The sequence below is a fragment of the Notothenia rossii genome, assembly GCF_949606895.1.
Source record: "Notothenia rossii genome assembly, chromosome: 9".
Classification (NCBI taxonomy): Eukaryota; Metazoa; Chordata; class Actinopteri; order Perciformes; family Nototheniidae; genus Notothenia; species Notothenia rossii.
This window is the reverse complement of record NC_136907.1, coordinates 77,719,755-77,747,488: the sequence shown is the minus strand read 5'-3', so window position 1 is coordinate 77,747,488 and position 27,734 is coordinate 77,719,755. Positions and strand designations below refer to the sequence as shown.

The 27,734-nt window shown below is 42.9% G+C and overlaps 4 protein-coding genes and 1 long non-coding RNA gene across 5 annotated transcripts in view; 3 read left to right on the top strand and 2 right to left on the bottom strand.

The window, feature by feature from the left end:
• LOC307020638 (double-stranded RNA-specific editase B2-like) overlaps positions 1-16,215 on the bottom strand; it is a 198,896-nt gene extending 182,681 nt beyond the window's left edge. The window contains 1 exon segment of the mRNA XM_079652148.1: positions 16,104-16,215. Coding sequence (XP_079508274.1) covers positions 16,104-16,129 — 26 coding nt within the window. The 5' untranslated portion in view covers positions 16,130-16,215.
• LOC307019596 (tripartite motif-containing protein 16-like) lies at positions 1,049-4,048 on the top strand. The gene has a single exon (XM_079650602.1). It carries the CDS (start codon positions 1,270-1,272, stop codon positions 2,938-2,940), a length of 1,671 nt encoding a protein of 556 aa, XP_079506728.1. The 5' UTR covers positions 1,049-1,269; the 3' UTR covers positions 2,941-4,048.
• LOC307020641 (tripartite motif-containing protein 16-like) lies at positions 8,717-11,566 on the top strand. The gene has a single exon (XM_079652151.1). The coding sequence runs from the start codon at positions 8,782-8,784 to the stop codon at positions 10,444-10,446; it is 1,665 nt and encodes a 554-aa protein (XP_079508277.1). The 5' UTR covers positions 8,717-8,781; the 3' UTR covers positions 10,447-11,566.
• LOC307020683 lies at positions 13,137-16,095 on the bottom strand. Its single transcript, XR_013802951.1, has 3 exons — positions 14,152-16,095; positions 13,469-13,737; positions 13,137-13,375 (listed from the first exon to the last, which is right to left on the bottom strand). It is a non-coding gene; the product is annotated as an uncharacterized lncRNA (long non-coding RNA).
• An 8,296-nt stretch (positions 16,216-24,511) lies between the features above and the next one.
• On the top strand, positions 24,512-27,332 carry LOC307020645 (tripartite motif-containing protein 16-like). Its single transcript, XM_079652155.1, has one exon. It carries the CDS (start codon positions 25,056-25,058, stop codon positions 26,229-26,231), a length of 1,176 nt encoding a protein of 391 aa, XP_079508281.1. The 5' UTR covers positions 24,512-25,055; the 3' UTR covers positions 26,232-27,332.
• The last annotated feature ends 402 nt before the right edge of the window (positions 27,333-27,734 follow it).

Sequence of the window (27,734 nt, the reverse complement as noted above, 5' to 3'; positions counted from 1 at the left end):
TTGTTAAGAGACATCGATTGTGTTTGAGTTATGGATCAATATCTTTCAAAATAAAACCGAACATTGGAAAACTAGTCTTATCAAAATAGACTCTGAGAGGACATTAAAGACTGTCTCTACGGCTCTCTCTTGTTACTTCTAATGATAAGTTAAAAACACTTAAAAAGTGCAGTTTGTTCTCTTAATACATCCCCACGTTGACCAGACGAGGGCTTTTATTTAGAAATTACTTCGGTGTATTCCGCCCTGCCGCCTTGCTCCAAGATCCTCTGGACATGTATTACTTTTCCCTTTACTGGTTCAAGAAAGATAAAAACAAATTAAACATATCCTGTCTATAATACTGTATATAAATGAACTTAGTTTATTTCCACATTAACATCATAAAATAGCTCTTTAAACATGAAAACGATTGTTTGATTACAACCAATGCAGGTTTTGGTTTGGCTGAGTTAAGTCACTTGAAGTTGCATTACAGGAAACATGGAGCACTGGTGGCTCCAAGTGGCAGCATGAAGGAAGTGTGATATGATATTTATTGTAAAATGATGCAGGCATTAAGGATCTTCTTTTTGTCAGTAGAAGTCACCAATTGGCTGCAGCCTCAATCTAGAAGACAGTTTAATGGGATATGGTTGATCTTTAAATGTGTTCACTTCAGTTGTCCCTCTGTTTTCAAGGAAGTGGGAAGCAGGTCATTTAAATACAAAGCTCCTTTTGATTGGAATAATCTTCCTCTTTCTTTAAGATCCATTTTTCCATTTCATTCTGGCTTTTACCATCAAAGATTATTATTTATATATAAATAAAACACGGTTAATCTTACTGTACATTACATACGAGTTGAAAAGTTACTAAGAACATTTACTCTAGTACAGTTCTTGGTATTAAAAAAAAGTATTAAAAGTATTTTGTATTATACTGTCCTATACTTATACTCCACTACATTACAAAGGGAAATATTTTCCCTTTTGTTCCATTTAATTTATTTGGCAGATGTATATGTGTCATTCAGTCAGCACAAAGTCCTGTTGTCACAATGTGCTTGATTCCAGGAATAAGGAGTACTAAACACACCCTGTATCTCATGAAACCACTCCTCTTTCTGGAATGAAGTTAAGCATATAAGCCCGTCCTACTTCCTGCTGATCTCACAGATAATCACTTGTTCCCTCCCCTTCACTGAACTTAAGTTTCGATTTAGGTGAATCATAACTGTTGTAGAGACAGTGAGCTGGCAGGCTAGATCAACAGCAGACTGTCACTCGCATGGGAGGTATAATGTTGAAAGAAGGAGCTCAGCTGGACCAGGACGCAATTTGCTGTTCGATATGTCTGGATGTACTTAAGGAGCCTGCGACTATTCCCTGTGGACACAGTTTCTGTATGAAGTGTATTCAAACCCACTGGGACAAAGAGGATGAGAAGGAAGTCTATAGCTGCCCTCAGTGTAGGCAGAGCTTCACACCGAGGCCTGTCCTGCTGAAAAGCATCATGTTAGCAGATTTAGTGGAGAAACAGAAGAAGACAGGACTTGAAGAAGCTCCTGCTGATCACTGCTATGCTGGAGCTGAAGAAGTGGCCTGCGATGTCTGTACTGGGAGAAAGCTGAGAGCCTGTAAGTCCTGTCTGCAGTGTTTGATCTCTTACTGTGAGAAACACCTCCAGCCTCACTTTGAATCTCCTGCCTTTGGAAAACACAAGCTGGTGGAGCCCTCCAAGAAGCTCCAGGAGAACATCTGCTCTCGTCACGACGAGGTGATGAAGATGTTCTGCCGCACTGATCAGCTGAGTATCTGTTATCTCTGCTCTGTGGACGAACACAAAGGACACGACACGGTGTCAACTGCAGCAGAGAGGACTGAGAGGCAGAGAGAGCTGGAGGGGAGTCGACTAAACATCCAGCAGAGAATCCAGGACAGAGAGAAGGAGGTGAAGCTGCTTCAGCAGGAGGTGGAGGCCTTCAATGGCTCTGCTGATAAAGCAGTGGAGGATAGTGAGAAGATGTTCACTGAGCTGATCCGTCTCATGGAGAGAAGAAGCTCTGATGTGAAGCAGCAGCTCAGATCTGAGCAAAAAACGGAAGTGAATCGAGTCAGAAAGTTTCAGGAGAAGCTGCAGAAGGAGATCTCTTATCTGAAGAAGAAAGATGCTAAACTGGAGCTACTCTCTCACACAGAGGATCACAACCAGTTTCTTCAAAGCTACCCCTCCTCACTGCCACTCCTCAGTGAACCTACAGAATCATGCAGCATCAACATCCGTCCTCTGCGATACCTTGAAGATGTGAAAGCAGCAGTGTCAAAATTCAGTGATAAACAACTGGACGTCCTGAGAGATAAATGGACAAACGTCTATCTGACAGTGGGTGATGTGGACATGTTGCTGTCACAACCACAGCCCACGACCAGAGCTGGATTCTTAAAATACTCACGTCAAATCACACTGGATCCAAACACAGCACACACACCTCTGTTGTTATCTGAGGAAAACCAAAAAGTAACTTCAACGCTCGGACAAAGTTATCCTAGTCACCCAGACAGATTCATCAAGTATCATCAGGTCCTGAGTAAGGAGAGTCTGCCTGGACGTTGTTACTGGGAGGTGGAGAAAGGTGTGGGAGGAATTGCAGTGGCTGTAGCATACAAAGACAATGACACTGTAAATGAACAATTTGGAGATAGTGACAAGTCATGGGCATTAGGTTTTTACAATGGTCGTTATGATTTCAAACATCAGAAAGACCCAATTCCTGTCCCAGGTCCTCAGTCCTCCAGGGTCGGAGTTTACCTGGATCACAGTGCAGGTATTCTGTCCTTCTGGAGCGTCTCAGAGGAAACCATGACCCTCCTCCACAGAGTCCAGACCACCTTCACTGAGCCTCTCTACGCAGGACTTCGTCTTTATGCTCCCGTTGGAAACACTGCTGAGATGTTGTGAGCTTAAGAAGTTATTGAGAGGAAAAGGGGTAATCCTCAGATACTAGACAACTGTTTTTTTTGGTAAATGAAAAGAGTGGTTGGCACTTTGGTACCTTATGTTGATTTTGTCTGAGTGCCTGTGACTGCTAGAAGGTATATTTGCTATGCAGTTCGGAAAAAAACCCAAACATTTAAAGCACTGGACATTGTTTACATTTGTAAATTTTATGACAAGGAAAAATGCTGGAAAAGTACTCAGGCATTCACTATACTACTATATATGTATACTGTATACTATTTGCAGTAAAGGTAAAATTCAAGTCCTAATTTCTCATAATTTGTTCCAAATTAATGCATTAAGATGCTGTGCTGTTATTCTTGTATTCATGTCTCTATACATATTGTATAAACGGATTGCAAGTTTAAATATTACCTGTTTTAATTACATTCTGCATCTAAAACATGAATCATACTCCATTTCAATAATCATTTGTCATAATGATGCAGTAATGAAGTAAATGTGCTGTTGGGTAAAAGGTTGTGTATTATAGCATGCATAGTGTGGAAGCAGTATTCCATTTGAATACTTATACTCATTGGGTTAATGTTTAACGTGGCTTCAAATGAACTTTAATCTTTCATCCTGCTCACTGTGAGCTAGTTGCAGATTTTAAATTTTGCACTTTGCATTTTTTTCTCTATAAAACACTAAGGTGTGCTTTGGTGACTTTAACTTTTCAGGGAGTCTTTTTTTATTTAGATCCCTTATTTAATGTTTTGTTTATTGTCAAAGTCTTGAAAGGAAATGCAAATGATGTATCTTTTATTACAAATCATCTTATCTAACTAAATGTAACATTAAAAATGAAGTATATTACATTTTATTCTCTATTTGAACATCAATATAACTTTAGCTGCATGATTTAATTTTGTATTTACTCACATATATTACCTGTTATTGTGTTCCTTGTTATCCTTGGTTTGAGTTGGGGTTTTTAGGATTTTCTTTGCTGTGAATGCTGGGATGTTTCATCACATCCTGACCTAGACATCAGCCCTGGTGAAATGTACAATATAAATTGTGTGAAGGTGATGATATACTTAATAAAATTACACATTTAGAAGCATTGTTCAGATTTTTTCGCACGACATATCTAGAACAAAGGGTTGTTTAGGCCTCATTAACTTCAATTTAGGTACATGTATTTAAATATCTCACTGTCAGAGGTGGAAGAAGTACTCAGATCTTGTTTAAGTAAAAGTAGAAGTACTCAGATCTTGTACTTGAGTAAAAGTAGAAGTACTCAGATATTGTACTTGAGTAAAAGTAGAAGTACTCAGGTCTTGTTCTTGAGTAAAAGTAGAAGTACTCAGATCTTGTACTTGAGTAAGAGTAGAAGTACTCAGATCTTGTTCTTGAGTAAAAGTAGAAGTACCAGAGTGTAGGAATACTCTGTTACCAGTGGCGGCCGGCCCATAGGGGCGCTAGGGGCGCCGCCCCACCTCTTCCCACATACAAAAAAAAATATTAAAAAAAATATGAAATTAAAAAAAATATATAAAAAAATATATATATAAAAAAATATATATATTTTATATTTTTTATTTTTAATGAACAAGGTAAATATCATACAATTGGTATCAGTAAAATGTATAATCTACAATAAAATCTTGTTTAAAATTGTATTACGATGTCTAAAATTACTGATAAGTCACATGTTTCCTGCCTGGCCTTGCCCTTGGCATTAGTTTATCATTACGGGGCGCTGCCCCCGAGCCAAACAGCAGCAACCAGCACGTTGCAAAAGTCTCAATAGTAAACTGTGCCGCCGAAACATAATTTCAGCCAATCAGCACCGTCAAATATTTTGGTCACGAGGGCGCTCACTCGGCGCCCACGTTGCTTACGTGCGTTGACGTGAGTTGTTTTTTAGACTCGTGAGGAACTGGGGTAGTATCGAGTAACGCAGTGTAGGCGGAGCCGTGACGTCATCTTCAATGAGCTCCCAGAAAAACAACACAGCCGTTAGCATTCAGAGCTCACAGCTCTTCATATCTGTTCAGAAACTAGACAAAAGTTAAACAAGTACAAACCAAATACTGTCTGTGTCATGGCGAATACAGTCGCTGGTTTGTTTATGTCTGTATAGGCCGTTGTTGTGAGTGTGGACGGTCGGAGCATTTACAACGTTAGCTTAGCCAAATCTCCATTAGAAAACACGCATTTTAAAAAGGTTTTTTGCCTGCTGTCTGTCTGCAGACTTGTCAAAGCCTTAATTCATGGTTTTTACTATCCGGTATCAGTATGTTGTTACTTCGGCATCATTTTGAAACGTGTATTACAATTAAATCACGGTCAAATATGTTCATCTTGTTGTAGTTGTAGCCCCCTTGACAGCGATTCTCTCTCTAGTTTAGACTGCGGTCAAGCCAGCCTCCAGAGGGATGATTTTTTTTGACTCTACCGTAATGCATAGGATATTCGCGCACCGCAATATCACGTGAGGGCTGGCTTGACTAGGTTTTCCCGAGTGGAGGCTGGCTTGACCGCAGTTAGTTTAGCATACTCAGCCCGACTCAGCCTGGTTGTTCCTGGCCCTAGAACCAGAGTGTAGGAATACTCTGTTACAGTAAAAGTCCTGCATTCAAAATGTTCCTCAAGTGAAAGTAGAAAAGTATTCTCATCAAAATAGTGAAAGTAGCGACAGTAAAAGTAGTCATTGTGCAGATTGGTCCATTTCAGAATAATAGATATGATATGTTTTATAATGATTGATCATGAAAGTGTTCTCAAAGCTGGTTAAGGTGCAGCTAGTTTGAATGACTTTGTATACTGCAGGGTAGCTTGTAGATTTACTCCAGGTGGAACTAAAGTCTGATTTAACACTTGATTAGATTTCACATCATTCATCCAAATCTGTAAAGTTACTAAAGGTATTAAATACATGTAGTGGAGTAAAAGAGATAGGTGGGTGAAGCGATGAGTCAATATTGTTGTTGTTTCTGTTTTATCCATAATGAACTTTTTCTCTGCGGGTTAGCCGTTAGCTTGGACGTTAGCCGTTCAGTGAAGAATGACTTCCGGTTCTACTTTTCAAAATAAAGATGGATATATAGATACTTCATATATCCCAAATTGGGAAATAAGCTTTTTGACAGTCACTTACCAAACAGTTAACCCCCACGGGGCGCAAGTACAGCGCGTTCGGCAGGGGACTCCTTGGCCTCTGGTTGGCGATTCGCCACTTCCGGTTCCCGCTGGAAGGCCGTGAGTTTACGGCGTTCGTGGACCACAAGTCACTCACATTCTGCATGTCCAAGGTGGCCGAGCTGGGGTCCGCCCGCCAGCAACGACAGATCTTGTACATATCCGAGTACACCACGGACATCCAACCTTTCGCTCGTAAAGCTAACGTGGTTGGGGACTGCCTCTCCAGAGCGGTCATCGGAGCTGTTTAGCTGGGCCTCAATTACCTCCGCATGAGCACGGACCAGGCCTCTGACCACGGGGTGAAGACCCTCAATGTCTAGGAATCAGGATTACGCCTGGAGGAGGTCGCGGTCGGTGACTCAGGCGCAAAGTTGTTGTGCGACTTCTCCACGGGAAAGCCTTGACCGCTAGTCCCTACAAACTGGCGCAGACCCCTTGTTGAGGCGATTAACAACCTTCCCAAACCCGGCAAGAAACCATCAATGAAGTTGGTGTCGCAGAAGTTTGTGTGGCAGGGGCTTAAGAAGGACTTGAAGACCTGGGTCGAGTCATGCGTGGCCTGTCAACGGGCTCAAGTGCACCGACATACTAGAGCCCCTTTTGAACTTTCTGCGGTTCCCGAGAGGAGGTTTGACCATGTCAATGTTGACCTCGTATGTCCACTGCCCCCCCTCTCACGGTTTCACCTACCTCTTCACGATGGTGGACTGGTCGTGGCCGTTCACCTCACCTCGACGGCATCATCTGACGTGGCCCGTGCATTCATCGGCACATGGGTGGCGCGCTTTGGGACCGTTTCTGACCTCTCCTCTGACCGGGGACCCCAGTTTACTACGGAGCTCTGGAACGCAGTTGCCGAGGGTTTGGGGGTCAAGCTGCACCGCGCGGTGTCCCCCGGGCTACGGTCTGCGGATTTTGCACGGGGACAAGAGCCTGATGGTGGACGTAGGTGGCAGACCTGAGACCGTATCCATCGATAGGATTAAGCCTGCTCATGTGGACGTTTCCAGGCTGTTGGAATTGGCTCTGCCCCCACATCGGGGCTGTCCTCCCTTGGCCCGCCCCAATAAAAGGCCACTCTGAAACGTGCAGTTTTGCTTTATTGGGGGGGTCCGGGGGGGTCTGAAAACCAGTCAGTATCTGGTGTGACCACCATTTGCCTCACGCAGTGCAACACATCTCCTTCGCATAGAGTTGATCAGGTTGTTGATTGTGGCCTGTGGAATGTTGGTCCACTCCTCTTCAATGGCTGTGCCAAGTTGCTGGATATTGGCAGGAACTGGAACACGCTGTCGTATACGCCGATCCAGAGCATCCCAAACATGCTCAATGGGTGACATGTTAGGGTTAGGGAAAGAGTATTTACAGTTTGAAAGGGTGTTAAATGAAATTTGGTGATGATTAATAGTTTTTGTGTTAATGTAACAGCAGTTAAAACAGGACCGGTCAAATTTGACAGCGAACACCAAAGTAAGGGGGGGAAACAAAGACAACAGGAGGGTTAATGCATCCCCGTGTTTACCAGACCAGGGCTTTTATTTAGAAACTACTTCATTGTATTCAGCCCTGCCCCCTCGCTCGAAAGATCCTCTGGACATTTATTATAAGATAAAAAACAAAACAAATATTGCAGTCTCTTTTCCCTTTACTGGTTCAAGAAAGATAAAAACAAATGAAACGCAGGTACACACATCCTGTCCATAATACTGTTTATAAAGTCTGCTTGAATACAGAATGTGAGTAAATGCACTTAACATAATAAAATAGCTCTTTAAACATGAAAACGATTGCTTGCTTACAACCAATGCAGGTTTTTGTTTGGCTGAGTTAAGTCACTTGAAGTTGCATTACAGGAAACATGGAGCACTGGTGGCTCCAAGTGGCAGCATGAAGGAAGTGTGGTATGATATTTATTGTAAAATGATGCAGGCATTAAGGATCTTCTTTTTGTCAGTATTTAAGAAGTCACCAATTGGCTGCAGCCTCAATCTAGAAGACAGTTTAATGGGATATGGTTGATCTTTAAATGTGTTCACTTCAGTTGTCCCTCTGTTTTCAAGGAAGTGGGGGGCAGGTAATTTAAATACAAAGCTCCTTTTGATTGGAATAATCTTCCTCTTTCTTTAAGATCCATTTTTCCATTTCATTCTGGCTTTTACCATCAAAAATTATTATTTATATATAAATAAAACACGGTTAATCTTACTGTACATTACATACGAGTTGAAAAGTTACTAAGAACATTTACTCTAGTACAGTTCTTGGTATTAAAAAAAAGTATTAAAAGTATTTTGTATTATACTGTCCCATACTTATACTCCACTACATAACAAAGGGAAATATTTTCCCTTTTGTTCCATTTAATTTATTTGGCAGATGTATATGTGTCATTCAGTCAGCACAAAGTCCTGTTGTCACAATGTGCTTGATTCCAGGAATAAGGAGTACTAAACACACCCTGTGTCTCATGAAACCGCTCCTCTTTCTGGAATGAAGTTAAGCATATAAGCCCCTCCTACTTCCTGCATATCTCACAGATAATCACTTGTTCCCTCCCCTTCTCTGAACTTAAGTTTAGATTTAGGTGAATCATAACTGTTGTAGAGAGAGTGAGCTGGCAGGCTAGATCAACAGCAGACTGTCACTTGCATGGGAGGTATAATGTCGAAAGAAAGAGCTCAGCTGGACCAGGACGCAATTTGCTGTTCGATATGTCTGGATGTACTTAAGGAGCCTGCGACTATTCCCTGTGGACACAGTTTCTGTATGAATTGTATTCAAACCCACTGGGACAAAGAGGATGAGAAGGAAGTCTATAGCTGCCCTCAGTGTAGGCAGAGCTTCACACCGAGGCCTGTCCTGCTGAAAAGCATCATGTTAGCAGATTTAGTGGAGAAACAGAAGAAGACTGGACTTGAAGAAGCTCCTGCTGATCACTGCTATGCTGGAGCTGAAGATGTGGCCTGTGATGTCTGTACTGGGAGAAAGCTGAGAGCCTGTAAGTCCTGTCTGCAGTGTCTGATCTCTTACTGTGAGAAACACCTCCAGCCTCATCATGACTCTCCTGCCTTTGGAAAACACAAGCTGGTGGAGCCCTCCAAGAAGCTCCAGGAGAACATCTGCTCTCGTCACGACGAGGTGATGAAGCTGTTCTGCCGCACTGATCAGCAGAGTATCTGTTCTCTCTGCTCTGTGGACGAACACAAAGGCCACGACACGGTGTCAGCTGCAGCAGAGAGGACCGAGAGGCAGAGAGAGCTGGAGGGGAGTCGACTAAACATCCAGCAGAGAATCCAGGACGGAGAGAAGGAGGTGAAGCTGCTTCAGCAGGAGGTTGAGGCCTTCAATGGCTCTGCTGATAAAGCAGTGGAGGACAGTGAGAAGATCTTGACTGAGCTGATCCGTCTGATGGAGAGAAGAAGCTCTGATGTGAAGCAGCAGCTCAGATCCCAGCAGGAGAGAGAAGTGAGTCGAGTCAGAGAGCTCCAGGAGAAGCTGGAGCAGGAGATCTCTGAGCTGAAGAAGAAAGACGCTACACTGGAGTTGCTCACTCACACAGAGGATCACAACCAGTTTCTTCAAAGCTACCCCTCCTCACTGCCAGCCCTCAGTGAACCTACAGAATCATGCAGCATCAACATCCTTCCTCTGAGCTACTTTGAAGATGTGAAAGCAGCTTTGTCAAAATTCAGAAATAAACTAAGAAATGTTCTGAGAGATGAATGGACGAACGTGTATCTGACAGTGGGTGATGTGGACATATTGCTGTCACAACCACAGCCCACGACCAGAGCCGAATTCTTGAAATACTCACGTCAAATCACACTGGATCCAAACACAGCAAGCGCACGTATGTACTTATCTGAGAGGAACCGAAAAGCATCTTTCAGACTAGGAGAAAGTTATAAAAGTCAAACAGACAAAAAAATGATGAGCTGTCAGGTCCTGAGTAAACAGAGTCTGACTGGACGTTGTTACTGGGAGGTGGAGAAAGGTGTGGGAGGAATTGCAGTGGCTGTAGCATACAAAGACAATGACACTGAGGTATTTGGAAATAGTAACAAGTCGTGGGCATTAGGCATTTACAAAGGTCGTTATGATTTCAAACATAAGAAACACCAAGCTCCCATCCCAGGTCCTCAGTCCTCCAAAGTAGGAGTTTACCTGGATCACAGTGCAGGTATTCTGTCTTTCTACAGCGTCTCAGAGGAAACCATGACCTTCCTGCATAGAATCAAGACCACCTTCACTCAGCCTCTCTACGCAGGACTTCGTCTTTGTGCTCCCCCTGGAAGCACTGCTGAGATGTTGTGAGCTTAAGAAGTTATTGAGAGGTAAAGAGGTAATCCTCAGATACTAGACAACTTGGTAAATACAGCAAGTGGTTGGCACTTAAGATGCAATTAGTTTAAACATTTAGCAAATCATCATTCCGGCAATGTTTGTTCAGGAAAATGCAATAAATGTTTCCACAACTGAAGAAAAACCCAAACATTTAAAGCACAGGACATTGTTTACATTTGTAGATTTTAAAATGACAAGGAAAAATGCTGGAAAAGTACTCAGGCATTCACTAGACTACTATATACTATATTATTTGCAGTACAAGTAAAATTGAAGTACTAATTTCTCCTAAATGGTTCTGAATTGATGCGTTAAGATGCTGTGCTATTATTGCTGTATTCATGTCTCTATTCATATTGTATAAACTGATTGTGAGTTTAAATATGACCTGTTTTAATTACATTCTGCATCTAAAACATGAATCATACCCCATTTAAATAATCATTTGTCATAATGATGCAGTAATGAAGTAAATGGGCTGTTGGGTAAAAGGTTGTGTATTATAGCATGCATAGTGTTGAAGCAGTATTCCATTTGAATACTTATACTCATTGGGTTAATGTTTAACGTGGCTTCAAATGAACTTTAATCTTTCATCCTGCTCACTGTGAGCTAGTTGCAGATTTTAAATTCTCCACCAGAGGTCACACGTTGCATGTTTTCCTCTATAAAACACTAAGGTGTGCTTTGGTGACTTTAACTTTTCAGGGAGTCTATTTTTATTTAGATCCCTTATTTAAATGTTTTGTTTATTGTCAAAGTCTTGAAAGGAAATGCAAATGATGTATCTTTTATTGCAAATCATCTTATCTAACTAAATGTAACAATAAAAATGAAGTTTATTACATTTTATTCTCTGTTTGAACATCAATATAACTTTAGCTGCATGATTTTATTTTGTATTTACTCACATATATGCTTGTTATTATGTTCCTTGTTATCCTTGGTTTGAGTTGGATTTTTAGGATTTAGTTTGCTGTGAATGCTGGGATGTTTAATCACATCCTGACCTAGATATCAGCCCTGGTGAAATGTACAATACAAATTGTGTGAAGGTGATGATATACTTAATAAAATTACACATTTAGAAGCATTGTTCCGTTTTTTTCACACCACATATCTAGAACAAAGTGTTGTTTAGGCCTCATTAAGTTGAATTTAGGTACATGTATTTAAATATCTCCACTGTCAGAGGTGGAAGAAGTACTCTGATCTTGTACTTGAGTAAGAATAGAAGTACTCAGATCTTGTTTATGTAAAAGTAGAAGTACTCAGATCTTGTACTTGAGTAAAAGTACAAGTACTCAGATCTTGTACTTGAGTAAAAGTAATAGTCCCAGAGTGTAGGAATACTCTGTTACAGTAAAAGTCCTGCATTCAAAATGTTACTCAAGCAAAAGTAGAAAAGTATTCTCATCAAAATCTAGTGAAAGCAGCGACAGTAAAAGTAGTCATTGTTTGATTGGTCCATTTCAGAATAATAGATATGATATGTTTTATAATGATTGATCATGAAAGTGTTCTCAAAGCTGGTAAAGGTGCAGCTAGTTTGAATGACTTTGTATACTGCAGGGTAGCTTGTGGATTTACTCCAGGTGGAACTAAAGTCTGATTTAACACTTGATTAGATTTCACATCATTCATCCACATCTGTAAAGTAACTAAAGGTATTAAATACATGTAGTGAAGTAAAAGTACACCATGTACCTCTGAACTGTAGTGGAGTAGAAGTACAGAGTAGCATAACATGTACAAGTATCTCAAAATGGTACTGAAGTACAGCACTTGAGTAAATCTACGTAGTTACTTGTCACCACTGTGCCTAAATAAAAAACAGATAACGTTCAGTGTCCTTTAAATCAGACACGTTGTGCTTTTATTTTAAAGTGCTTCCGGTGTTTCCTGTCTAACTCGATGTTTTATAGTTGAGTTTTTATTTGACATAATGTGTTTTTGTCGGCTTTTAACCGCATGTCCTTCCAGAGTTTATAGTTTAACTCGGACATGAAGGTTTAAAGAACCGTGTGGTCGCTCCGGAGAGACAGGTGAGTGAAGCGATGAGTCAATATTGTTGTTGTTGCTGTTTTATCCATAAGTGAACGTTATATCTGCGGGTTAGCCGTTACGAAAAAACACTATAGTATTACTATTAAGAATTACTATAGAAATACCACAAAAAACTGCTATAGTATTTCTATGGTGTTTTGGGACACACTATAGAGAATTACTTTAGTACTTTAGTTGGCTATGGTGATCTTATAGTGAAGTTACAGTTATACTATAGTGTTTCCTGTAGTATTTCTATGGTTTTTCGGCCACTATAGGAAATTACTATAGCTATACTATTGAGTTTTATGTAGTATCACTATTGTGCTTTCTATATTATTTCTATGGTATTTTGGAACACACTACAGAAAATTACTATAGTAATACTATAGAGTTGGCTATGGTGATCTTATAGTGAATCTATAGTTAATTAGCTTTAATAATGATGTATTCATCCCTATAGTAAGTATGGTATCAACAAAATAAAAGCAAGCAGAGCTGTTTCAATTTGAAAGATAGGGACTTTATTAACAAAATAAAATACATTGTTCACAGAATATGAATACGAATAACTTAAATGTAAAAAAATTACAAGAACAATTTCAGGCCTGAAACAGAAATGATTTGGCAATGAAATTAAGGGAAAAAGTGTCCCAACCCCTATATACAGTATAAACACATTTCACATTCATATACTTACAACCCATGCCTCTCTACCAAGTCAGAGATGCAAACTCTGACAAGTTTGAGGCTGGTCTTCTCGGTAAGAATGCCATTTTGCAGTTCATCAAATACTTCTGGAATTTTCTTCTTAAGTAGATCAGTTAGGCCATTCAGAAGAACTGGTTCTTGGCTGAACAAAACAATAAGAGCAAGCACAGCACAAAGTAAAGTTCTGGCCTGTGTGATTTTTTGAAACACAATTTAACAAGCATGGTACATATACCTGAGTTTGACAGACTTCTCTTAGGAAAGGCTGAAGATCCGGTGCTTCAGAAAAGTGCACTTGGAATCTGTCAAAGTTACTGATTCTCACTTCTATCAACATCTATAAACTCCTTGAAGTCTGTGTTGTATTTTAAAATCCTATCAAGGACAAATCCAAATTCACCTGTTACTTCCAGGAGATGGTTTGTGCTTTGGACACTGAAGATTTTTCTTTTAATTTACTTTTTGCTAGGACTTTAACAGATTCCTGCAGCTCATTCCCGCTTCCTGTAATTATAAGAAAAAGACAAATTCATCCTGATGTTGACTAATCATATTATGCCAGATTAAATGAAATGCCATCATCTATCATCTTCTAGTTAAACCCATTAATACACAATTTATATAAATTATAAGCAGTATGGTAATTTTAAGTTAATTAACTTCACCCATAAACAGGGCTCGACATTAAGGGCTGCCCGATAGCCCGGGGCCATCTAGTATTTAGCTCGGGCCATGAAGCCTCACCTGCTGGTTGCCCGATCGGGCAATCTAAATACCAGTATCATGCAGCTCGCGGATCAAGTAATGAGTGATCCGACAGTAAAACTAAACATATCTATAACTAGTTTAGGTAGTTTGAGAGGTGAATAAAATAGCTACGTGTAATATTCTAACCTGAAGTGTGTTTTGTCTGCTCACCGCTGCATGTGTTCATGCAGAGCTGCGTGTCGACTCGTCAGCAGTAGCTGATCTCTCTCTCCCGTCAGATTAGACTTCACTCGCGTTTATGTCCATATCGATCAGAACCAGCTAGTTCTAGCTAATGATATGACTACCTGCTTATTAAAAGACACCGTGACCTAAACAATAAGTGTCGCTATGCAACCGGGTGAGGCCACAAACGCCACAAACGCTCAGCATTATGCATTTGTTTACATGCCTACCGGAACCCCGAGGCATTACCAACAGATCAACGCACAATCAACCCACACAGCACATCTCTTTCTCCACATTAAGTGTTACACATTAGAATGGACTACTCTTGTCTGTCACATACTCTTCTTGTCTGGCACATAAGTGGCGCAACTGAAGCGGTATTGCGCTAAAGGGAAATTATTTTGACCGGACATTTTGAACGAAGAGATTTAGATTTGCTTGCGAACGGGAACTCTGACGCCGCCATTGTGTGTGCTTCGCGGATGCACTCGGCTGCTCGGGTCTGCTCGGTCAGCTTCTGGATGAGGAGGCATTCCTTCGAGTAATTTACAGTAGATAACATTACAAACATTTTTAACAGGGTCCATAATAGCGTAAATAATGTTTGTTTTGGCAGTTATAGCTGCATGTAATGTTTTCTACTTTTTTACATCTGGGAAGGCATTTGCCTTCATCAGATGGAAAGTGTCTTGACAAACAACTTAAGTATTTATTATAGCTATGCAGATCATTCAAGCGAGCAAACACAAACAAGTGAAATGAAGAATACAATTGAAATTGTAATATTGTGGTGGTTCATCTTATAATTCAGTCTAGAGAATGCACCAGACAGCATCTAAGACCTGCAAAAATCTAAATGTTCTTGGGGGAGGCCCCCCAAACCCTTCGTGCGTCATTTCGTCCGCGCGCATTTTTCAGGGCAATCTCTATTGGGCTCAGGGCCATCTGTAAATTAGCTTAGATGGCCCACAGGGCCATCTCCCAAAATTCTTAATGTCATGCACTGCCCATAAAGACAACTTCTAGAGAAGCACAGGGGAGATTCTGCTCAGCCTCCAGTGGCGTTTTCTCCTGGAGGCTGGGTATTTCTTTATATTTTTTATTTGTATTAAAAAAACATCTCTCCGCTGTTGTCAGTGAGTATTTTACAAAGACTGAAACAGCGCACCTCTAAATTAATGTGTGGTGAAACACAGTATTGCACGCTACACTCACTCTATACTACACCCGCAGTCCTCTGTGTCAGGGACATGTCAAGGAAAGCCCGCCGGCCTTCCCTTCCAACGATTTGATTGGTCGGAAGGAAAGCCCGCCGGACCTTCCCTTCCGACCAATCAAAGCGGGAAGGCCTAACTGCCGCGCGTGAGGCTGCGTCTCACATACACAGTTGCCTTAGCGACAAGAGGCAGATATGAAATCTCCCTTCTACACAATATAATATTTGCAAGTATAGAGTAGTGGCTGATGTTTTAGTCAGAAACAGGTAAACTGTAGTGTACACGTACTACTAATAAATAACTTTAGTGCGAGTAAGTTACGTATTTGCACTGTAAGAGACTGTATATCAACGCAGCCTCACTCGCACTTTCTCGCCACATCTGGCCGAACAATGAAACCTAGCCAAAGTAGCTAGATAGCATTAAACATATAGCTGCTAATGCTATCAATATAATGCCGATTGAAGAATGATCACAGAAAAGAGTGTAAGCTACATTAAATTAAGATAAAATAAATATAATAAAAAAGAAGAAGAACGACCTAAAGGAAAATAATTGACATCCAGGCAGCTAAACTCAAACAATAGTTAGCTGTTCAACATTGGCAAAACATATTTATTTAAGTTTAAAAATATGTATTTAGACCCCTAGCTTGCTCACATTATGACAATATATCTGCTCACTTTGTTAAAAACGTTTTGTTTCTGTATAACTTACAGACTGACTCCTCCGCTGACATCCATCCTGTCGCCGCCTTCTTGCTCACCCTCGAGCCCGGTCCCCTGAGTTCCCCAGCCGCGGCCTTCGCCCTCGAGTCCGGCCCCCTGAGTTCCATGACAAATGTCCCAACTGCCAGAGGTGAAATGGCAGTTGGGACATTTGATTGACAGTTGGACAGTTGAAAAATGATACATTTGAAATAACTCAACCATGATTGGGCAGGACAGTGCCCAATTTTAGTGCCCAATGTTAGCCCAGTGTTAGTGTGCATTTTTATTTTTTCTATGTACACACGTGTGTGTAAAATAGTTCAGAAATGACACTGAATGTGTTGAATTGCCTTTGACACAGCAGTGTGTTAAAAAAATGACACATTCATTCTAGGAGTGTAATACTTTTACAAACACTATGGTAATAATATGCATTCATTATGACAATATCATACTATTATAGGAGTGTTCTATAGTGTGTTCAAAAAACAACTACAGAAACACTAAATATTATACTACAGTAGTACTATTTAAAATAATATAGTCTTAATACAGAAACACCAAAAAAAACACTATGGTAATACTTTTACAAACACTATATAATAATATGCATTCACTATGACAATATCATGCCATTACTATAGGAGTGGTCTAGAGTGTGTTCAAAAAACAACTACAGAAACACTATATATCATACTATAGTTATACTATTTAAAATAATATAGGAATACTACAAAGATCTAGATACATAGTATTACTATTGAAATATTATAGGGCTACTATAGCTAGTGAAATGGCACTACAGAAAAGACTATAGTAATACGATAGCTGGTGAAAAATACTATAGAACTCTACAAACTTACTATAGGATACTATACAACTCTTATAGTATACTATAGTAATACTATAGTTAATTTTCGTAAGCCGTTAGCTTGGACATTAGCCATGAAGTGAAGAAAGACTTCCGGTTATACTTTTCAAAATAAACATAGATATATACATACTACACTTGAGTAAATCTACCTGGTTAATTTTCACCACTGTTCCTAAATAAAAAACAGATAACGTTCAGCCTCCTTTAAATCAGACCCGTCGTGCTTTTATTTGAAGTGCTTTCTGTCTAACTCGATGTTTTGTAGGTGAGTTTTTATTTGACATGACTGTGTTTTTGTCAGCTTATGTCCTTCCAGAGTTTATAGTTTAACTTGGACATGAAGGTTTAAAGTACCGTGTGGTCGCTCCGGAGAGACACGTTGTTAAGGTTGAGCAGCTCAGGGAGGACCCAAGTGCAGACAGACGATTGTTTAACAGCAAAAAAACTTTGATTCAAGGCAACAGGATCAACAAAAACCCACACAGGAACTCTATCTCCCTCTAAGAACAAAAAGGAACCCACAAAACCCCAACACAAAACAAGAACTTAAATACACACATGGCCAATCAAGATGACAAGACACAGCTGGGGAGGGGAGGGAAAACACAGACACAGGTGAACAGAATCAGGTAATCACACAGGAGGGAAAACACAGACAGGAAACAAATACACACATGACAGACAGGGGGTGAACATCCTTGAATGAAAAACAGGAAGCCGACAGTCCTAGACAATTCCAAAATAAAACATAAAATAAACAGATCCCAACATAATCCCCCCCTCAAGGGAAGGATCCCAGACGTCCATAAAAAATCAAAAAGGTCAAGAAGGGCGGATGGAGGGGGTCTGGAGGAGGGATTTGGGTGGGCGGCACGGGGCACGGCAGAGGTCGAGAAGGGGGATCCGGGCGGATGGGCCGGGGGAAAAGCAGAGGCCGAGAAGGGGGACTCGGGCAGGTGGGCCCAGAGGCAAGGTAGAGGCCAAGAAGGGGGATTCGTGCGGACGGCCCGGGGGAACAGCAACAGAGCAGGGAAGTCCGCGGCGGGGAAACTCAGGCGGCTGAAGACAGGGATGAAAGCCTCGTCGGGGTAAATTAGGGGGCCGAACTCGAGGGAGAAGGCAGCGGCTGGGAAAGTCAGGGGGCCCGGCTCAAGGGCGAAGGCCGCGGACCTCAGGGGGCCGGGCTCGAGGGCAAAGGCCACGGCTGGGGAACTCAGGGGGCCGGGCTTGAGGGCGAAGGCCGCGTCTGGGGAACTCAGGGGGCCGGGCTCGAGGGTGAGCAAGAAGGCGGCGACAGGACAGCTCCAGAGGACGGGCAGGGAGACGGCGTATGCCGCGATGGGGCTCCTCCGGGGTCAGCTGGATCGCCGGAGCAGGACCACAGGGATCGGGAGCACAGGGAGCTGGAGATGGCGGAACCCCCGGTGGTACAGGAACTGGTGTCGGCCGGACAGGAAACGGAGCTGTCGGGACAGGCACAGACGGGAACCTGGACAGAACATGGACTGCTGTCGACTGGACCCCAGACGTCAACGGGACCCCCAACAGAACTGGACAAAGTGTAGGCGGGACCCCCGGTGGGTCAGGATCTGGTGGCAGCTGGACCTCTGACTGAACAGGATTCAGAGCTGGCTGGACCTTCGACGGAACAGGTGTCGGCGGGACCCCCACCAGGTCAGGCGACGGAGTTGGCAGGACTCCTGGCGAGACCCCCAACGGAACAGAACATGGGAGTGGCAGGACCCCCGGCAGAAAAATAGTCAGCAGGACCCTCAGCAGAACCAGCAACGAAACAGGAAATGGAATCGGCAGGACCCCCGACGGAAAAGGACATGGGGTTGGCGGGACCCCCGGCAGAACAGTAGTCGGCGGGACCCCCAACAGGACAGGACACGGAGTTGGCAGGACCCTCAGCCGAACCCCCAACGAAACAGGACAAGGAGTTGGCAGGACACCAGGCAAGACAGGTGACGGCGGGACCCCCAACGGAACTTAACACAGAGTTGGCAGGACCTGCAGTGGAACCATAAACGGATAAGGACATGGGGTTGGCAGGACCCCCGGCAGAACAGTAGTCGGCGGGACCCCCAACGAGACAGGACATGGGGTTGGCTGGACCCCCGGCAGGATAGTAGTCGGCGGGACTCCCAAAGGGACAAGACAAGGGGTTGGCAGGACCCGCGGCAGAACAGTAGTCGGCGGGAACCCCAACGAGACAGGACATGGTGTTGGCAGGACCCCCGGCAGAACAGTAGTCGGCGGGACCCCCAACAAGACAGGACATGGTGTTGGCAGGACCGCCAGCAAATCAGGTGTCGGCTGGACCCCCAACGGCACAGGACATGGAGTTGAGACTTGAGAAGAGACTAGAGAAGGGAAATGAGAAGGGACTTGAGAGGGGACTTGAGAGGGGACTAGAGAAGGGGCTAGAGAAGGGGTTAGAGAAGGGACTAGAGAAGGGACTTGAGTAGGGACTGGAGAGGGGACTTGAGGAGGGACTAGAGAAGGGACTAGAGGAGGGACTAGAGGAGGGACTTAAGTAGGGACTAGAGAAGGGACTAGAGGAGGGACTAGAGGAGGGACTATGGCTGCTGGGGCCAGTACTGGAGCCGGAACCATGGCTTCTGGGTCTGGGACCATGGCTGCTGGGGCCGGGACCATGACTGCTGGGGCACGGGCTGGAATCCTGGTCTTGCGTTTCCTTCCATGCTGCCTATAAGCTTTGTGGAGGCTCAGAGGTCCTCCAAAAGCCAGACGAGACCCAGCGAAAGGGTCCTTGAAAGGAGCCTTCTTGGGAACTGTGGCCGGCAGGGGGCTAGCATGCCAGGGGCTAGCAGGCCGGGAAAAAGGTTTGACCTCAAAGCTCCCGAAAAAGTCCTCCACCCACTCGGGTAGTAACTCCCTTAACCAGGGCCTTGAGGTTACTTCTTGGCATGCCGTAGAGATAATTGACTGCCTCTCTTCTCTATTGGAGGCATATCGACAGTCACTCTTTAGGCAAAGCAAGGCAAGTTTATTTATATAGCACCTTTCAACACAAGACAATTCAAAGTGCTTTACAAAAAATGAAAGACATTAAGAAAATGGCATTTAAAATCAGTCATTAAAAAGAAAAGATAATAAATTAAACATTAAAAGAAAAAATACATGGATAAAAGTTACAGTTCAGTTTAAGATGTGAATAGTTCAATTAAAAGCAGTGGCAAAAAGAAAAGTCTTTAGTCTGGATTTAAAAGTAGTCAGAGTTGCAGCGGACCTGCAGGCTTCTGGGAGTTTGTTCCAGATATTTCCAGCATAATAACTAAACGCTGCTTTACCATGTTTAGTTCTGACTCTGGGGACAGAAAGCGGACCAGTCCCTGAAGACCTGAGAGATCTGGATGGTTCATCATTTAGCAGGAGGTCAGAAATGTATTTTGGGCCTAAACCATTCAAAGCTTTATAAACAGCAGCAGTATTTTTTAAATATATTCTTTGACACACAGGAAGCCAGTGTAAAGACTTCAGAACAGGAGTGATGTGATCCACTTTCTTAGTGTCAGTGAGGACTCGAGCAGCAGCGTTCTGAATTAGCTGCAGCTTTCTAATAGATTTCTTAGTGAGACCTGTGAAGACACCATTACAGTAGTCCAGTCTACTGAAGATAAAAGCATGGACAAGTTTTTCCAATTCCTGCTGTGACATTAGTCTTTTAATCCTAGATATATTCTTTAGGTGATAGTAGGCTGATTTAGTAACTGTTTTAATGTGACTGTTGAAACTCAGGTCAGAGTCCATGACTACACCTAGATTTCTGGCTTTATCTGTTGTTTTGAACATTGCAGACTGAAGCTCAGTGCTAACTTTTATACATTCTGCCTGGGCTCCAAAAACCATTGCCTCAGTTTTATCTTTGTTTAATTGGAGAAAGTTCTGACACATCCAGTCATTGATTTGTTCAATGCACTTACTCAGTGTTTGAATTGGAGCATAGTCTCCTGGTGAAATTGTGTGTCATCCGCATAGCTATGGTAACTTATTTTGTTGTTTTTCATTATCTGAGCCAGTTGTAGCATGTAGATGTTAAAGAGAAGAGGCCCCAAGATGGAGCCTCGAGGTACCCCACATGTCATATTTATCAACTCAGATGTGTATTTACCTATAGAAACAACGTTTTTTCTGTCCTTTAAGCACATTAAGACAGACAGGGGGTGGACATCCTTGAATGAAAAACAGGAAGCCGACAGTCCTAGACAATTCCAAAATAAAACATAAAATAAACAGATCCTAACAAAGGTGAGTGAAGCGATGAGTCAATATTGTTGTTGTTGCTGTTTTATACATAATGAACATTATCTCTGCGGGTTAGCCGTTAGCTTGGACGTTAGCCATGCAGTGAAGAAAGACTTCTGGTTATGCTTTTCAAAATAAACATAGATATATACATACTTTAAATATCCCAAATTGGGAAATAAGCATTTTGACAGTCACTTACCAAACAGTTAACCCCCAAGGAGTGCAAGTGCAGCGCGTTCGGCAGGGGACTCCTTGGCCTCTGGTTGACGATTCGCCACTTCCGGTTCCTGCTGGAAGGCCATGAGTTTACGGCATTCGTGGACCACAGGTCACTCACATTCTGCATGTCCAAGGCGGCCGAGCTGGGGTCCGCCCGCCAGCAACGCCAGCTCTTGTACACATCCAAGTACACCACGGACATCCAACATTTTGCGGGTAAGGCTTTACCTCCGCATGAGCACGGACCAGGCCTCTGACCACGGGATGCAGACCCTCAAGGCCTCGGACACAGGATTACGCCTAGAGGAGGTTGCGTCGTTGTTGTGCAACTTCACCACGGGCAAGCCTCGACCGCTAGTCCCTGCGAACTGGCGCAGACCTGTTTATGAGGCGATACACAACCTTTTCCACCCCAGCTGGAAACCATTCGTGAAGCTGGTGTCGCAGAAGTTTGTGTGGCAGGGGCTTAAGAAGGTCGTGAAGACCTGGGTCGACTCATGCGTGGCCTATCAACGGGCTAAAGTGCACGGCGATTCTAGAGCCCCTTTCGAACCTTCTGCGGTTCCCGAGAGGAGGTTTGACCATGTCAATGTCGACCGCGTAGGACTGCCCCCCTCTCACGGTTTCACCTACCTCTTCAGAATGGTGGACAGGATGACACGCTGGCCTGAGGCCATTCCCCTCAACTCGACAGCATCTTCTGACATGCCCGCGCATTCATCAGTACGTGGGTGGCGCGCTTTGGGACCGTTTCTGACCTCTCCTCTGACCGGGGACCCCAGTTTACTTCGGAGATCTGGAACGCAGTTGCAGAGGGTTTGGGGGTCAAGCTGCACCATACCACCGCCTATCATCCGCAGGCTAACGGCCTAAATGAGTGTTTCCACCTATCCTGGAAGGCAGCCCTGTGTGCCGGCTTGACTGATGATAACCTGGTGGATAAGCTCCTGTGGGTTATGCTCGGTCTCAGGTGCGCCCCCAAAGAAGACCTGCAATCCTCATCGGCGGACCTTGTGTAGGGCCAGATGCTACGAGTCCCTGGGGATTTCATTCCGGACGCCACTGTGCCCTGGTCTGCAGCCAGGCAGCGCTCCTCAATGCTGGAGACCGCCGGGACATTCACACCCGTCCCCACAGCAACCCCGCTGTCCGGGTGTCCCCCGGGCTACGGTCGGCGGATTTTCTCTTCATTAGTCACGATGCCCACCTACGGCCCATTATGATGGCCCGTTCAAGGTCATCCGGCACGGGGACAAGGGCCTTGAACGTTGGTGGCAGACCTAAAACCGTGTCCATCGATAGGATTAAGCCTGCTCATGTGGACGTTTCCAGGCTGTAGGAGTTGGCTCTGCCCCCACGTCGGGGCTGTCCTCCCTTGGCCCGCCCCCTGTCTGGGTGCCCTCACCCTCGTGGGCACCCTTGCCCTCGGAGCTTGTCGACGGCGAGGGCACACCTGCGACCCCGCCCTCCTCGGCCCCTTTTCTCCTTACTCGCCGGGATCGGGTGGTACCTCCTTCCCGATGCGAGGATTTTGATCATGGGTGAATCCTGGGGGGTTTGTGTGGTGGGTTGACATAATTCAGCCACGGAACTATGGGTGGGGGTATTGTTCCGCACGGACACTTTAAACTTTAGAGGAACTTCCGTTTTCCGATCAGTCAGTTTCCCCGGGCTTGACTTTGTTTACATGCTATTCCATGTTGAATAAAAGACTAGCTTTGTCTTTTGACACACCACCTTTGACTCCCGTCTCTCGACACTTCAGAAAATAGTATTCAACAAGCAGGCAAATAAGGCTGAAACTGCTCGTCTACCTAACTACGGTTGTTAAGAGACATCGATTGTGTTTGAGTTATGGATCAATATCTTTCAAAATAAAACCGAACATTGGAAAACTAGTCTTATCAAAATAGACTCTGAGAGGACATTAAAGACTGTCTCTACGGCTCTCTCTTGTTACTTCTAATGATAAGTTAAAAACACTTAAAAAGAGCAGTTTGTTCTCTTAATACATCCCCACGTTGACCAGACGAGGACTTTTATTTTGAAATTACTTCGGTGTATTCCGCCCTGCCGCCTTGTTCCAAGATCCTCTGGACATGTATTACTTTTCCCTTTACTGGTTCAAGAAAGATAAAAACAAATGAAACATATCCTGTCTATAATACTGTATATAAATGAACTTAGTTTATTTCCACATTAACATCATAAAATAGTTCTTTAAACATGAAAACGATTGTTTGATTACAACCAATGCAGGTTTTGGTTTGGCTGAGTTAAGTCACTTGAAGTTGCATTACAGGAAACATGGAGCACTGGTGGCTCCAAGTGGCAGCATGAAGGAAGTATGATATGATATTTATTGTAAAATGATGCAGGCATTAAGGATCTTCTTTTTGTCAGTATTTAAGAAGTCACCAATTGGCTGCAGCCTCAATCTAGAAGACAGTTTAATGGGATATGGTTGATCTTTAAATGTGTTCACTTCAGTTGTCCCTCTGTTTTCAAGGAAGTGGGGGGCAGGTCATTTAAATACAAAGCTCCTTTTGATTGGAATAATCTTCCTCTTTCTTTAAGATCCATTTTTCCATTTCATTCTGGCTTTTACCATCAAAAATTATTATTTATATATAAATAAAACACAGTTAATCTTACTGTACATTACATACGATTTGAAAAGTTACTAAGAACATTTACTCTAGTACAGTTCTTCGTATTAAAAAAAAAGTATTAAAAGTATTTTGTATTATACTGTCCTATACTTATACTCCACTACATTACAAAGGGAAATATTTTCCCTTTTGTTCCATTTAATTTATTTGGCAGATGTATATGTGTCATTCAGTCAGCACAAAGTCCTGTTGTCACAATGTGCTTGATTCCAGGAATAAGGAGTACTAAACACACACTGTATCTCATGAAACCGCTCCTCTTTCTGGAATGAAGTTAAGCATATAAGCCCCTCCTACTTCCTGCATATCTTACAGATAATCACTTGTTCCATCCCCTTCACTGAACTTAAGTTTCGATTTAGGTGAATCATAACTGTTGTAGAGAGAGTGAGCTGGCAGGCTAGATCAACAGCAGTCTGTCACTCGCATGGGAGGTATAATGTCGAAAGAAGGAGCTCAGCTGGACCAGGACGCAATTTGCTGTTCGATATGTCTGGATGTACTTAAGGAGCCTGCGACTATTCCCTGTGGACACAGTTTCTGTATGAATTGTATTCAAACCCACTGGGACAAAGAGGATGAGAAGGAAGTCTATAGCTGCCCTCAGTGTAGGCAGAGCTTCACACCGAGGCCTGTCCTGCTGAAAAGCATCACGTTAGCAGATTTAGTGGAGAAACAGAAGAAGACTGGACTTGAAGAAGCTCCTGCTGATCTCTGCTATGCTGGAGCTGAAGATGTGGCCTGTGATGTCTGCATTGGGAGAAAGCTGAGAGCCTGTAAGTCCTGTCTGCAGTGTTTGATCTCTTAATGTGAGAAACACCTCCAGCCTCACTTTGAATCTCCTGCCTTTGGAAAACACAAGCTGGTGGAGCCCTCCAAGAAGCTCTAGGAGAACATCTGCTCTCGTCACGACGAGGTGATGAAGATGTTCTGCCGCACTGATCAGCAGTTTATCTGTTATCTCTGCTCTGTGGACGAACACAAAGGACACGACACGGTGTCAGCTGCAGCAGAGAGGACTGAGAGGCAGAGAGAGCTGGAGGGGAGTCGACTAAACATCCAGCAGAGAATCCAGGACGGAGAGAAGGAGGTGAAGCTGCTTCAGCAGGAGGTGGAGGCCATCAATGGCACTGCTGATAAAGCAGTGGAGGACAGTGAGAAGACGCTCACTGAGCTGATCCGTCTCATGGAGAGAAGAAGCTCTGATGTGAAGCAGCAGCTCAGATCCCAGCAGGAGAGTGAAGTGAGTGGAGTCAGAGAGCTCCAGGAGAAGCTGGAGCAGGAGATCTCTGAGCTGAAGAAGAAAGACGCTGCACTGGAGTTGCTCACTCACACAGAGGATCACACCCAGTTTCTTCAAAGCTACCCCTCCTCACTGCCAGCCCTCAGTGAACCTACAGGATCATGTAGCATCAACATCCGTCCTCTGCGATACCTTGGAGATGTGAAAGCAGCTTTGTCAAAATTCGGAGATAAACTACTGGACGTCCTGAGAGATGAATGGACAAACGTCTATCTGACAGTGGGTGATGTGGACACGTTGCTGTCACAACCACAGCCCACGACCAGAGCTGGATTCTTAAAATACTCACTTCAAATCACACTGGATCCAAACACAGCAAGCGCACGTCTGTTGTTATCTGAAAGGAACCGAAAAGTAACTTCAACGCCAGGAGAAAATTATCCTAGTCACCCAGACAGATTCACATATCATCAGGTCCTGAGTAAGGAGAGTCTGCCTGGACGTTGTTACTGGGAGGTGGAGAAAGGTGTGGGAGGAGTTGCAGTGGCTGTAGCATACAAAGACAATGACACTGTAAATGAACAATTTGGAGATAGTGACAAGTCGTGGGCATTAGGTTTTTACAAAGGTCGTTATGATTTCAAACATCAGAAACACCAAGCTCCCATCCCAGGTCCTCAGTCCTCCAGGGTCGGGGTTTACCTGGATCACAGTGCAGGTATTCTGTCCTTCTACAGCGTCTCAGAGGAAACCATGACCCTCCTGCATAGAATCAAGACCACCTTCACTGAGCCTCTCTATGCAGGACTTCGTCTTTGTCCTCCCATTGGAAACACTGCTGAGATGTTGTGAGTTTAAGAAGTTATTGAGAGGTAAAGAGGTAATCCTCAGATACTAGACAACTTGGTAAATGCAGCAAGTGGTTGGCACTTAAGATGCAGTTAGTTTAAACATTTAGCAAATCATCATTCCGGCAATGTTTGTTCAGGAAAATGCTACAAATGTTTCCACAACTGAAGAAAAACCCAAACATTTAAAGCACAGGACATTGTTTACATTTGTGGATTTTAAAATGACAAGGAAAAATGCTGGAAAAGTACTCAGGCATTCACTAGACTACCATATATACGATATTATTTGCAGTAAAAGTAAAATTGAAGTAGTAATTTCTCCTAAATGTTTCTGAATTGATGCGTTAAGATGCTGTGCTGTTATTGTTATATTCATGTCTCTATACATATTGTATAAACTGATTGTGAGTTTAAATATGACCTGTTTTAATTACATTTTGCATCTAAAACATGAAGCATACTCCATTTAAATAATCATTTGTCATAATGATGCAGTAATGAAGTAAATGGGCTGTTGGGTAAAAGGTTGTGTATTATAGCATGCATAGTGTTGAAGCAGTATTCCATTTGAATACTTATACTCATTGGGTTAATGTTTAACAAGGCTTCAAATGAACTTTAATCTTTCATCCTGCTCACTGTGAGCTAGTTGCAGATTTTAAATTCTCCACCAGAGGTCACACTTTGCATGTTCTCCTCTATAAAACACTAAGGTGTGCTTTGGTGACTTTAACTTTCAGGGAGTCTATTTTTATTTAGATCCCTTATTTAAATGTTTTGTTTATTGTCAAAGTCTTGAAAGGAAATGCAATTGATGTATCTTTTATTACAAATCATCTTATCTAACACTGATTTAACATTTTATTCTCTGTTTGAACATCAATATAACTTTAGCTGCATGATTTTATTTTGTATTTACTCACATATATACTTGTTATTATGTTCCTTGTTATCCTTGGTTTGAGTTGGGTTTTTAGGATTTAGTTTGCTGTGAATGCTGAGATGTTTAATCACATCCTGACCTAGAAACCAGCCATGGTGAAATGTACAATATAAATTGTGTGAAGGTGATGATATACTTAATAAAATTACACATTTAGAAGCATTGTTCCGTTTTTTTCCACCCCATATCTGGAAGAAATTGTTCTTTAGGCCTCATTAGGTTGAATGTATTTAAATATCTCACTGCCAGAGCAGGGGCGGCGCTAGGGGGGAGCTAGGGGGTGCTGAAGCAACCCCCAGGATTGCCAAAGCACCCCCTAAGCACCCCCAAGAAATATGTTTTTTTTTTTTTTTCGATTTTTAATTTTTTTTTTAAAATTAAATTAAATTAGAAAGATTATTGATTACATCAATGCAAATGTGAAACAAACAAATGTTTGACCAAAAACATAAAGCCAACACAGGTGATTAGGCCAATGGCCAGCACCCATTAGATTTTTGACCTACCCATAGGCTAAATTACTTTGTGACACTTTAGTGACTTCCTGTTAGCTGGAGCGCC